Here is a 14,303-nt window from a genome sequence, read left to right as displayed (position 1 = left end):
GTTGTGTAAAGGGCCACCTGTACCTGTATCAACCTGTCCTAATGCTAATATCTACCTTGGAGGCCCTGTTAAAATGCTTGCATATAAAGACAATCAGGTTGGTGGTCACAGGGAAGAAGGCATTTGTAGCAGTGGCCCCGCAGCTGCGGAATTAAATCCTGTGTCAGACCGGGCAAGTCCCATCCCTGAGTCTTTTATTACGGTGGCCTTCCAGTAGCTAACTCTGTACAAATGGTATTCTGGTCTGCTCCCCTGGAGGGTTGTTGTTTGTGCTGGCTTTTAATGTGTTTTGAAGGAAGTACATGTTCTAAATGTTTAAAATGGTTTTAATATTACAGTTTATTGTGTATATATTGATACAGTTTGTGAAGCACTTGGGGTAGTCTTTTTTCGTCTGAAAAGTGGCCTATAAGTCCATTTATTAATTAAGAAGGATCAGGTAGAGAAACCCCTGGATGGCAGACTACCCTTCAGTTGAGAAGCAGTAGGCGCAGATCAAAGAGAAATGTCATAAATGTGACTTCCAGGGGAGAGGGGTAGTGTGGAACCTGGAACGACCATTACAAGAGAAAGAAAATGCCAAGGGAGGACAACTAGTTTAAAGGAATGCATTGATTTTGATAGAAAGGGGACAGAAAGAGCATGAAAAAATGAACCTGGGCCATTAGTGAATCCTTCCCAGCAAAGACATCCTGATTTCTGATTGCCCCATCTTGTTCCCTAAAGGAACAGGGTTAAAGAGTATATCAGACGTAATCCCAAGAAAGAGTGGAGATCCAAACAGTCAAGCTTCACACATTAAGTTGCTTCTTTTGTCATCTTGCTTTGGATTTATTCTTAGTGCTGTCGTTTATAGACGTTTTTAGTTATCACCTGTTTGTTGCTCTGGGCTTCTTCTGGCAGGAAGGGCAAGATATTTATTTATTTATTTATTTATTTATTTATTATTTTGCAACTGGGAGGTGCTATGGATTAAATGGGGTTTGGCTCATTCCAATTCTATAACTGGGTAATTACTTTCATTAGAATCTGTTTTCCATATGAAAGAATTCTGGCACACCAAGTAATGTCTGTATTATTATTTTATACACAATTCTCTGAGCGTTTCTTCTTATGTAGCTAAAGTTGCACAGGGAGAACAGCAACAACAAAAATGCTAAGGTTGAGGAAGAGAGCCAAATAGGCCAGTGAGGACCTCGCATACTCAGTCAGCATGGAATGCTTGCTGTCTGTTTGGGAGGGAAACGGAAAGCTGAGCGGGAAGTGGAATGGAGTGGGATACCCTGAACAGGAGCACTTCACACTGCAACATTTTGTTCAAGATCTCTTCTAACATGATGTATCATTCATGTGTTATTCCACAGCATTTGTGAAGCACATCATGTCTATCTGAACAGATTTCTCAAGACACAAGTTTGGTGAGTTCTTTTTGTAGACATGCTTTAGCTCTCCTCCTGTTTCTTTGACACTTCTCTTTGTGTGTGACTTTTCTTATCTGCATGCAGCCAGAAATAGCATAGAGCTATTGTGGGTGCTGTCTCTGTCGGCATCCGGTGCATTTCTTCGGGTGACAGATCGGCAAGAGCTGTATTATACAACCACAAGAGTGACTGTATACTGTCAAAGATTGCCCCCCTGGGGTCCCCTGACTTCAGCACCCCAAGGGGGGTTCTTTGCTTCCGAGAGCAGTCCCAACGCCTTTGGGTCTCTGCTTCCCAGGCAAACTCTCCCTCCTTCAGGATTAAGTTTATGGTAGTAACTGCCACCACCCCTTTTCTAACTTCCTACTCTGAGGAAGGGGACCTCAGAGTGCCAACTGAGTTCCTAGCGCAGACTTATTGTTACAGCCTCTGCTCTAGGGCATTAATCCACACTAATCAATTGGATTGGATTTTAAAATCATTACCTCCAAGCAATACACACCATTTATAAAAGGGTAGTTTATTTAAAAGAAAAGTATATACAAAAAGAGAGCAGCATTTGTTTCCTTAAAGCTAGTCGCCCTCAGCTGGGCTAGGAGAGATACACTGGAATAACAAAGGTGAGAGATTCAATACAGACAAAACAAAACAACAAAAGCTTCCTAGCCTAAGACTTTCTACTCACAGTATAGTAGCCTGGTTCCCAACAGCTTTTACTGGAATCCTTAGACGAGTCAAGGTGGATGGTAATAGGAAACAACCAACTGAAGGATCATTTTGATGGAGTTTAGCAGTCAACAGGGAGGGGGGCCAATTAGCCATCCTAAGCGCCCCTTCCGTGACCACCTCCTTTGAAGATAAGGGGGGCTAGACAGTCCCACCCAGGGGTCCTGATGGTGCAATACCCCTCTTCCTGACTTTTGATCTCAGGAAGCAGATAAGCGATAACAAATAAGGTTCAGTTGCATCTTCTTGACTTTTGCAAATTGCCTGTCTAGCACTGAGCCACAGACCTTCCTCAGTAGGGTGTCCCAGAGATCCAGAAGGCTCCCAGAATTCTCTCTAGTTGAACCATTTTAGCTTGACCAAAGTTAGCTATTTTTGTTATATACTATGACCAGCATGGATTTTTCTCATTTCACCATGTTAAATTGAAAATACCCCCATAAGAACATAAGAACATAAGAAGAGCCTGCTGGATCAGACCAGTGGCCCATCTTGTCCAGCATCCTGTTCTCACAGTGGCCAACCAGGTGCCTGGGGGAAGCCCGCAAGCAGGGCCTGAATGCAAGAACACTCTCCCCTCCTGAGGCTTCCGGCAACTGGTTTTCAGAAGCATGCTGCCTCTGACTAGGGTGGCAGAGCACAGCCATCATGGCTAGTAGCCATTGATAGCCCTGTCCTCCATGAATTTTCTTTTAAAGCCATCCAAGCTGGTGGCCATCACTGCATCTTGTGGGAGCAAATTCCATAGTTTAACTATGCGCTGAGTAAAGAAGTACTTCCTTTTGTCTGTCCTGAATCTTCCAACATTCAGCTTCTTTGAATGTCCACGAGTTCTAGTATTATGAGAGAGGGAGAAGAACTTTTCTCTATCCTCTTTCTCAATGCCATGCATAATTTTATACACTTCTATCACGTCTCCTCTGACCCGCCTTTTCTCTAAACTAAAAAGCCCCAAATGCTGCAACCTTTCCTCGTAAGGGAGTCGCTCCATCCCCTTGATCATTCTGGTTGCCCTCTTCTGAACCTTTTCCAACTCTATAATATCCTTTTTGAGATGAGGTGACCAGAACTGTACACAGTATTCCAAATGCGGCCGCACCATAGATTTATACAATGGCATTATGATATCGGCTGTTTTATTTTCAATACCTTTCCTAATTATCGCTAGCATGGAATTTGCCTTTTTCACAGCTGCCGCACACTGGGTCAACATTTTCATCATGCTGTCCACTATAACCCCGAGGTCTCTCTCCTGGTTGGTCACCGCCTGTTCAGACCCCATGAGCGTATATGTGAAATTAAGATTTTTTGCTCCAATATGCATAATTTTACACTTGTTTATATTGCATTTGCCATTTTTCTGCCCATTCACTCAGTTTGGAGAGGTCTTTTTGGAGCTCTTCGCAATCCCTTTTTGTTTTAACAACCCTGGACAATTTAGTGTCGTCAGCAAACTTGGCCACTTCACTGCTCACTCCTAATTCTAGGTCATTAATGAACAAGTTGAAAAGTGCAGGTCCCAATACCGATCCTTGAGGGGCTCCAGTTTCTACATCCCTCCATTGGGAGAACTGTCCATTTATTCCTACTCTCTGCTTTCTGCTTCTTAACCAATTCCTTATCCACAAGAGGACCTCTCCTCTTATTCCATGACTGCTAAGCTTCCTCAGAAGCCTTTGGTGAGGTACCTTGTCAAACGCTTTTTGAAAGTCTAAGTACACTATGTCCATTGGATCACCTCTATCTATATGCTTGTTGACACTCTCAAAGAATTCTAATAGGTTACTGAGACAGGACTTTCCCTTGCAGAAGCCATGCTGGCTCTGCTTCAGCAAGGCTTGTTCTTCTATGTGCTTAGTTAATCTAGCTTTAATAATACTTTCTACCAGTTTTCCATGGCATTCTGCTGCCTCCCATAAGCTCATTTCAAAACAAAATCTTATAGTCCTGAACTCAGAAATGCTTGCTTAACAACCCTCTAAGTTTTCATGGCAATACACAAAACACTCAGAAAGAATCCAGACTTTACAGTCTAAAATAAGAGAAAAAAATCCAGACCCCTGTTGGACTTTTTTCTGTCAATGGTCTCATAATTTGTTGAATTTAATTAAAAATCAGCCATGTTCACAGCCATGTTCACCAGTAATCCTATTACTGACCTTTCCCTATACTCTGAACTTCATCTTCTGCAGTTTAAAAGTTGGAAAAAAATGCGTGGCTGATTTTTAATTTAAGAAAATTAACATTTGAGTCTATGATAGTGCAGGCATGCTCTGTAAGAACCAACTGTCAGTGTTCTAAAAACCAGACTAACAGCTGTTTGGTTTGGCTAATCAGGGTCAAATTTGGTTTAAATTTGGGTGGGAGACTACATGTGTCTGCTGTAGAATAAAAAGGTTGGGAAATCCCTGAAAGATGATACTGTTAACAATATTTTCCTTTTGGAAAGGAAAGGGGCTTTTCCTCAGCCCAGTGCCCACCCACCCAATCTCTCCCCTCTCTATCCCTCCCCTCCTCCTCTTCCCCCTCTCTACCCCTCCCCTTGTCCCTTCCCCTCCCTCTCTACCCCTCCCCTCCTCCTCCCTCCCTTTCCCCCCTACTCCCCTCCCTGCCCCTCCCCCAAGTTAGTTTCACCTCTTCTAAGCATGATTACACAGGAGTAAATTCCACTGAGCTCAATAAGCATGCAAATGATCAAATGTGCCCTTCCCTCCTCTCCCCTCCCTCCTGCTTCTACCCTCTCCCTCTACCCTTCCTCCCCCGTCTCTCCTTTTTCCCCTCCCTCCTCTCCCTCAAATTCTTCCAAGCTACACAGGAAGTGAATTGGAATGTGAAAACCAACCCAACTGTTTGCATTTTTACAAATTTGTAGGGCAGTACAGTATTTCAGAAGGGAGGTCAGGTCTTCTGCTCCCCTGGTGCATTCACTATAGCTGCCCAATTTCCTTACTTTTTAAAGTTTGATAGAAATATCTGTTGGCAATAAGTATGTTCTTAAACTGCAAGGGTTTTTTTGCCTTTTAGTGAATTGGTTTATAATGCAAAGAGGAGGGTTATTAACAAGGTGAATGGGAATCTGCATGTATAGTCATTGTTGCACATAAAGTCTGGCACATAGTCTTTAAGAACCCAGTTGCATTTAATCACCTTGGAGCCTCATATGTGATTCTCTGAAGAATGGTTCAACACAAAAGTAACAAATAAAGAGAGCATGGTCCAGTCAAAATGAAGCACATTTCAGTCCCGCTGATAGCAATTCTGTCTCTCATTAAAATCAACAGGAGGTGCTTAACTTGGGCTGTATTGTGTCAGTAATTCCTATCTAAGTCTGATTTCCCCTAAGATCTTGACTTCTCTACGATCTTGGAATCTCACAAATAAATAATGTAAACATTGGGATTTAATCATATTACACATTTCACTTTGGTATCCAGAAATCCCACCAAAAACACTTGTGGGGCCCCACTGATAGAACCAGGAGATTCTAAGTCAGGTATGGATGACCTTCTGTCAGTTCTATAAAATGGGACTATCACTACCTAAATCACAGGGTTGTTGTACAGATGAGTGATAAAAAGTACCGTTATTACCTGTTGAAAATATAATGGATTTTTTTACCTAGCTTATAATTAAATACAGAATTTAATGTTATTTTCTTTTTTGCTTTTTGGCAGAACAAGATCAGTGGACGCTTGAGATCTGAACTTCTAGGAAGCTATTGCCCTATCCAATAACACCATCCTAGAGGCTAAAAGGACTGTAATATATGCTTCCCAACCATCCCCTTTTTAAAGTCATCAGCATCAGATGCCAACTGAATCTCAAAATTTTTACACTTCACAGAAAAAAATTGCAGAGCAAAGGAGGACTACATTGCCCCAGCTGTCAAGCCCAATTATCTTTTTCCCCACATTGTCCATCATGAGAGCAATGTATATTATTGGGGGGGGGATAAGAATCTGATAATAAATCTCTGTGATCAGTGTATGACTGGAAAATCTTTCTTTAATCTGTTCAAATCCCATTAAAACAAAATTGAAGTCTTAATTTATTTTCTCTATATGTTGTATTCCATACAATAAAGTTTTATGAAAAAAAAGATATTACCTGAGGTTCATTTTGATTTAATGTGGATCTAAGAGTGGCTTTAATTGACATGGGGTTGGGAGAAAGTGTGAATTTTTTGAATGGCTCTCCAACAGTTTCAATTTATCCATTGGAAAGCATTTACAGAGCAATCCAACTCGGGGGAAGCTGGTGGAAGGGGTGCTGGCGGAAAAGGGGCAGACAGGAAGGTCTGGGGCATCCACATCAGCTCAGCCGGGAGCTATGCACAGAAATGAAAAAGAAAAAGCCGGCTCTCATGAATATCCCTACTGGCGAGTAAGCTCTCCTCATTGACTTCCATTATAATTATTTTCTTTGACTGACCTTTTCCTTGGCGTAACTTTGGCCAGGAACAGGACCTGCAGGAGCACTCCGAATGGGAGTTGAATGTTGCACAAATCCCTCCTCAGCCCCTCCTCTGACATTTGGCAAAAATCCAAAACAATGGGTTCCATAGTATTTACAAAAATGTGTTTAGAGGCCATTTTAGGAGATGGACTAAAACTGCTTAGAGGTTGTATCACAATCAAATTGTATATAAATTTTGCTAAATAAATAAAATGAATTTGCCAGGTTGAACTTAAAAGCAAACTTGCATGTTATAACATAGCTCAATTAGAATTTCATTTCAAAATTTACATTTTGGAATTTGAGCTGGGCCATAAAGTAGAACTTCCAGGTTGGGCCCAAACACAGAGTCTAACTGATAGCATGAGGGACCTAAGAGATCTGCCATTCAAATTAGAATTTTGCAAAAAGGTGAGGCCCAACAACAAATATTTTCATTTAAATTTCATTTCAAATGTGAGTAAAATTTCATTTTTAGTACTGATTTAACCTGCAAATCAGTGTGCTGCCTGGACAGAGTATAACAAAAATGAAAGCTACTTTTGTTAATTCCTACGTCCTGTAGTGATAAAACACGGCTTATTGCATTTGTAATATACAGTAAGGTCTTGGTTTAATCATGCTCTTTGATGGCTGCTGTTGAAGTAGTTAAATAACAAAGCTACATCATTATTGGCATACATTTGATCTCAAATTTAACTTTTCCATCCCCTCCCACAGGCACGTATAAAACTACTTTAATCCCCTATCCAAGTGTCAACTTGCTCTATCTTTCTTAACCTTATTAAATTTCTACATATGAAATGGCTGTGACTCCAAGTGGTAGCAGGTGCATAAATGAGGTGGAGTCCGAGAAGCGATATAATCTTTACGCGCCAGCCAGTTGGAGAAGGAAAAGGTATCTGGTTTCCATGTCTTCCTCCACCAAAACAATCCCACCCATGTTCTTATTTTAAACCTTGGCAGGAAGGCAAACATGTCTAAATCTTTGCACTAGCTTTTGCACAGATAGTCAGCCAACAATTTATACATAGCCTCCCATAAGTGGGAGAAAAGTCAAGCCCTCTTGTGCATCTCTGAAGACAGAAAAGATGCAACTTCTTGACAATTAAATGCTCTGGTAATTTATGTTCGTGGGGTTAGTTCCCATATTTCAGAGGGTCACATCACTCGAAAATGCTTGGAAGTTGTTTAAAAACACTATATTAGAAGCTCAACTGGAGTGCATACCGCAGACCAGAAAAGGTACCGCCAGGGCCAAGAAGATGCCAGCATGGTTAACGAGCAAAGTCAAGGAAGCTCTTAGAGGCAAAAAGTCTTCCTTCAAAAAATGGAAGTTTTGTCCAAATGAAGAAAATAAAAAAGAACACAAACTCTGGCAAAAGAAATGCAAGAAGACAACAAGGGATGCTAAAAAAGAATTTGAGGAGCACATTGCTAAGAACATAAAAACCAACAACAAAAAATTCTATAAATACATTCAAAGCAGGAGACCATCTAGGGAGACAATTGGACCCTTGGATGATAAGGGAGTCAAAGGTGTACTAAAGAACGATAAGGAGATTGCAGAGAAGCTAAATGAATTCTTTGCATCTGTCTTCACAGTGGAAGATATAGGGCAGATCCCTGAACCTGAACTAACATTTGCAGGAAGGGATTCTGAGGAACTGAGACAAATAGTGGTAACGAGAGAGGAAGTTCTAAGCTTAATGGACAATATAAAAACTGACAAATCACCGGGCCCGGATGGCATCCACCCGAGAGTTCTCAAAGAACTCAAAGGTGAAATTGCTGATCTGCTAACTAAAATATGTAACTTGTCCCTTGGGTCCTCCTCCGTGCCTGAGGACTGGAAAGTGGCAAATGTAACGCCAATCTTCAAAAAGGGATCCGGAGGGGATCCCGGAAATTACAGGCCAGTTAGCTTAACTTCTGTCCCTGGAAAACTGGTAGAAAGTATGATTAAAGCTAGATTAACTAAGCACATAGAAGAACAAGCCTTGCTGAAGCAGAGCCAGCATGGCTTCTGCATGGGAAAGTCCTGTCTCAGTAACCTATTAGAATTCTTTGAGAGTGTCAACAAGCATATAGATAGAGGTGATCCAGTGGACATAGTGTACTTAGACTTTCAAAAAGCGTTTGACAAGGTACCTCACCAAAGACTTCTGAGGAAGCTTAGCAGTCATGGAATAAGAGGAGAGGTCCTCTTGTGGATAAGAAATTGGTTAAGAAGCAGAAAGCAGAGAGTAGGAATAAACGGACAGTTCTCCCAATGGAGGGCTGTAGAACGTGGAGTCCCTCAAGGATCGGTATTGGGACCTGTACTTTTCAACTTGTTCATTAATGACCTAGAATTAGGAGTGAGCAGTGAAGTGGCCAAGTTTGCTGATGACACTAAATTGTTCAGGGTTGTTAAAACAAAAAGGGATTGCGAAGAGCTCCAAAAAGACCTCTCCAAACTGAGTGAATGGGCAGAAAAATGGCAAATGCAATTCAATATAAACAAGTGTAAAATTATGCATATTGGAGCAAAAAATCTTAATTTCACATACACGCTCATGGGGTCTGAACTGGCGGTGACCGACCAGGAGAGAGACCTCGGGGTTGTAGTGGAGAGCACGATGAAAATGTCGACCCAGTGTGCGGCAGCTGTGAAAAAGGCAAATTCCATGCTAGCGATAATTAGGAAAGGTATTGAAAATAAAACAGCCGATATCATAATGCCATTGTATAAATCTATGGTGCAGCCGGATTTGGAATACTGTGTACAGTTCTGGTCGCCTCATCTCAAAAAGGATATTATAGAGTTGGAAAAGGTTCAGAAGAGGGCAACCAGAATGATCAAGGGGATGGAGCGACTCCCTTACGAGGAAAGGTTGCAGCATTTGGGGCTTTTTAGTTTAGAGAAAAGGCGGGTCAGAGGAGACATGATAGAAGTGTATAAAATTATGCATGGCATTGAGAAAGTGGATAGAGAAAAGTTCTTCTCCCTCTCTCATAACACTAGAACTCGTGGACATTCAAGGAAGCTGAATGTTGGAAGATTCAGGACAGACAAAAAGAAGTACTTCTTTACTCAGCGCATAGTTAAACTATGGAATTTGCTCCCACAAGATGCAGTAATGGCCACCAGCTTGGACGGCTTTAAAAGAAGATTAGACAAATTCATGGAGGACAGGGCTATCAATAGCTACTAGCCATGATGGCTGTGTTCTGCCACCCTAGTCAGAGGCAGCATGCTTCTGAAAACCAGTTGCCGGAAGCCTCAGGAGGGGAGAGTGTTCTTGCACTCGGGTCCTGCTTGCGGGCTTCCCCCAGGCACCTGGTTGGCCACTGTGAGAACAGGATGCTGGACTAGATGGCCCACTGGTCTGATCCAGCAGGCTCTTCTTATGTTCTTATGTTCTTATGGGGGGGGGGGTTAGAGTTTAGAAATTAAACATGTATAAAAAATATAAGACACTTCTTCCATAGAGCTTGGAAGGGTGTACATGAAGTGTAGCCCATTAGTCCCTTCAGCGTCGTCACTGAACGGTAGAATTTACTTCTCCGAGAGTTAACCTTATAACACATATTTTGAACCAACAGCATCTGTATTTTCTTGACAATTATATGAAATAATTGTTACAGGTGATTAGATGCCAGCTGGCACAAATGCCAGCTTCAGACATATCCAATATTATGTATGTGATATAATCTAAACCAGAATCTGATGCCTCGCAGGGAGTTATATTTCCAATGTAGTCCTGATTTTTCCAAGTTTCTTAATCATCCTTCTGTAATATATAAGCTTTCATCTGTGGCATGGAAGCTAGGAAACGTATATGTGTGTTTCATTTTTTAAAAATGAAAGTGAGAGACACTTTCTGGTTCTGTTATGAAAACCACAGTAAATTAGGATTATCCTGTAGTTGCCTGTTACTTTGTTCCAAAGGTAATGAGAGTCCTGGAATTTCTCTTGCCAATTCTGCCACCTAGTGGTTACATCACTAAGGGAGCCAGTGTGGCCACAATAAATTAGGATTATCCTGCAGTTGCCTGTTACTTTGTTCTAAAGGTAATGAGAGTCCTGGAATTTCTCTTGCCAATTCTGCCACCTTGTGGTTACATCACTAGTTCCTCATTAATTTTATCCTGAACGGCATAAATGCAGATAGGCCAAGGCATATTATAAACACAGATCATATATAGATAGACTCTCTCTGAACACACACACACACTCATGCAAAATACAGTGTTGCTTTTCAATACCAGCTCTTGTACATAAATTCTAATGTTTTCTTTGAAGAACATCAAAAATGCCATTTTTTGTTTTTCTATCCTTTGGAAATGGGTTAATAGTTCATGGTGAAGCTAAAAGCCTCCAGTCCCATTCTCGTCAGCAGTGCGGTGTTCAAAATTCATATTGAGGGTTAATGGCTCAACTCACATATATTCCAACCAATAATTAATTCAATGTACGGTAAGCCATCCTTTATACATCTTCTAATAATACTCATATGGGAAAGTTTGGTGAGCTTCTGGTCTCAAAAAACTTGCCACTTTCAGCGGAATGTTTAGTAGGCTTACAATTACCCAGATGGAACTTGTGATATAGGTGGTGCTGAGGTTTATTATTTGGGACAGGCAATCTAACTGTCAGGCATATATATCCAATTAATTCAGTAAATATTTGGTAACTGGGGCTCTGTAACAATTATAAGCTCACAACCCAAATAACAGTGTCCTATAATGATGCAACCCAGGCTGAAGGATCAAGCTAAGTGGTGACAAAGGTAGCTCAATGGGATCTCCATGTACAGAAGCTATGTTCCTCTATATTCCAGCTACTGGAGTCCCTCACCTTTATGTCCTGCTTCCCAGAAGGTTCCAGTGTAAAACATTGCATACCTCAAACAGCAAAGAAAAAAGGAAATTAAGTTTGGCAGCTGCTAGGAGGAACTACTTGACAGCAGTTTCTTGCTGCTTTGCTATTGTATAATAAAACAGAGAGATTTGTAATTGCAAATATTATTGGCATCATTGATTATTAAGCACACCTTGCAGATAGCAAAATCTGAGACGTAAAATACTGTGATAGAAGGGATGATGTATTTGCTGCTACCTTCTGCTTCTGACATCTCTTAAGCTCTCTGTTACCTCATGTAGACATAGGTAGTTAGATAGGACAGAGGGGGCCTGTCTTCCTTAGCTACTAGACTACAGAAGAAGGCCTTGGGAGACACAGAATGGCTGTGTGTGTGTCACAGGGTGGATTTCATTATGACCCCCTTCCTTCTTCATTCCCCAAAATTTGAACACTGTTCTCATGTAATACAAAGCAACAGTGTCCCCAGTGCTTCACCAGCTTTTCACTTGTCCCAATTAATGCAGCATTTCCACAACCACAGTAGTTCTTCCCAGATCTGAATACATGCTAATTGATGTCACTCCTCCCTAGAGACCAATGTATGGCATTCACAAGTGGTATACAGATGACTGACATATTGTAGCTCAGGCACAGAAAAATGTCAGGGTCACACGCATCTACTGTGGTTTTTTAAATAGAACTGCAGAGTTCAAAATATGGGGTGGAAATGGAGCCAGTTGCAAAACGGTTGCTCAAGGGTGGAACTAATGATCTTTTTCACCCATATGAGTGCAATAGACAATTCCTTTCACAGGGATGGCTTGCTTATGTAAATCTGCAGACTGAGGATTCTAACAGCCTCTTTTATTTTATTTGGTATAAGGAAAATAATTTTTGTTGGTGCTATTGTTAAACAATTGGGAGAAAGAAACTCTTGTGGGTCGATTGCAAATGATCCACCAATTGACTGGCAAATCCCAATAAGTGTCTGCCTGAGCTGTTTGTTGTTATATGCCTTCAAGTCGATGACTTATGGTGACCCTATGAATCAGCCACTTCCAATAACATCTGTTATAAACCACCCTGCTCAGATCTTGTAAGTTCAGGTCTGCGGCTTCCTTTATGGAATCAACCCATCTCTTGTTTGGTCTTCCTGTTTTTCTACTCCCTTCTGTTTTTCCTAGCATTATTGTCTTTTCTAGTGAATCATGTCTTCTCATTATGTGTCCAAAATATAACTTCAATTTCATCATTTTAGCTTCTAGTGATAGTTCTGGTTTAATGTGTTCTAACACCCAATTATTTGTCTTTTTCGCAGTCCATGGTATGCACAAAGCTCTCCTCCAACACCACATTTCAAATGAGTTGCTTTTTCTCTTATCTGCTTTTTTCACTGTCCAACTTTCACATCCATACATAGAGATCGGGAATACCATGGTCTGAATGTTCCTGACCAGAGCTTGGAAAAGTTACTTTTTTGGACTACAACTCCCATCAGCCCACTCCAGTGGCCATGCTGGCTGGGGCTGATGGGAGCTGTAGTTTAAAAGAGTAGCTTTTCCAAGCTCTGATCCTGACTTTAGTGTTCAGTGATACATCTTTGCATTTGGGGACCTTTTCTAGTTCTCTCATAGCTGCCCTCCCCAGTCCTAGCCTTCTGATTTCTTGACTATTGTCTCCCATTTTGTTAATGACTGTGCCAAGTCATATATTGATAATACTTGACAAGTTCGATGTCCTCGTCAACTGTAAAGTTACATAAATCTTCTGTTGTCGTTACTTTAGTCTTCTTGACATTCAGCTGTAGTCCTGCTTTTGTTCTTTCCTCTTTAACTTTCATCAGCATTCATTTCAAATCATTACTGTTTTCTGCTAGTAGTATGGTATCGTCTGCATATCTTAAATTATTGATATTTCTCCCTCCAATTTTCACTCCTCCTTCATCTTGGCCCAGTCCCACTTTCCATATGATATATTCCGCATATAGATTAACAAGTAGGGTGATAAAATACACCCCTGTCTCACACCCTTTCCGATGGGGAACCAATCAGTTTCTCCATATTCTGTCCTTACAGTAGCCTCTTGTCCAGTGTATAGGTTGCACATCAGGACAATCAGATGCTGTGGCACCCCCATTTCTTTTAAGGCATTCGTTTTTCATGATCTACACAATCAAAAGCTTTGTTGTAATCTATAAAGCACAAGGTGATTTCCTTCTGGAATTCCTTGGTCCATTCCATTATCCAACATATGTTTGCAATATGATCTCTGGTGCCTCTTCCCTTTCTAAATCCAGCTTGGACGTCTGACATTTCTCACTCCATATATGGTAAGAGCTTTTGTTGTAGAATCTTGAGCATTACTTTACTTGCATGGGATATTAAGGTAATAGTTTTATAATTACTGCATTCCCTGGGATCCCCTTTCTTTGGAATCGGGATGTATGTTGAACGCTTCCAGTGTGTGGGCCATTATTTAGTTTTCCCTATTTGTTGACAAATTGTTGTCAAAATTTGGACAGATTCAGTCTTTGTAGATTGTAGCAACTCTATTGGTATGCCATCTGTTCCTGGTGATTTGTTTCTTCCAAGTATTTTAAGAGCAGCTTTCACCTGCATGCTCTTAAAATAACCACATCCAAACCCAGAGCTTGGAAAAGTTACTTTTTTGAACTACAACTCCCATCAGCCCAATCCAGTGGCCATGCTGGCTGGGGCTGATGGGAGATGTAGTTTAAAAAAGTAACTTTTCCAAGCTCAGTCCAAACCCATGGTATCCACAGATCACCTCCTCCAGAAATTGGCCACTTTTGAGAGGGTGGTGGGTCTTAAAGGAAATTTTAGGAAATCACA

General features: G+C 41.1%; 1 protein-coding gene across 3 annotated transcripts in view; it reads left to right on the top strand.

Annotated features, from left to right (window-relative positions):
• The window catches only part of MYL1 (myosin light chain 1), a 55,014-nt gene extending 48,880 nt beyond the window's left edge, over window positions 1–6,134 (top strand). For all 3 annotated transcript variants that reach the window (XM_061607669.1, XM_061607671.1, XM_061607670.1), the window contains 2 exons: window positions 1,365–1,418; window positions 5,822–6,134. In XM_061607669.1, coding sequence (XP_061463653.1) covers window positions 1,365–1,393 — 29 coding nt within the window. In that variant the 3' untranslated portion in view covers window positions 1,394–1,418; window positions 5,822–6,134. The remainder of the gene's footprint in view (window positions 1–1,364; window positions 1,419–5,821) is intronic.
• Window positions 6,135–14,303: the final 8,169 nt, after the last annotated feature.

The sequence above is a fragment of the Rhineura floridana genome, chromosome 2 (genome assembly GCF_030035675.1).
Source record: "Rhineura floridana isolate rRhiFlo1 chromosome 2, rRhiFlo1.hap2, whole genome shotgun sequence".
NCBI lineage: Eukaryota > Metazoa > Chordata > Lepidosauria > Squamata > Rhineuridae > Rhineura > Rhineura floridana.
Note: the sequence above shows the minus strand (reverse complement) of the source record. Positions and strands in the feature narration are given on the sequence as shown.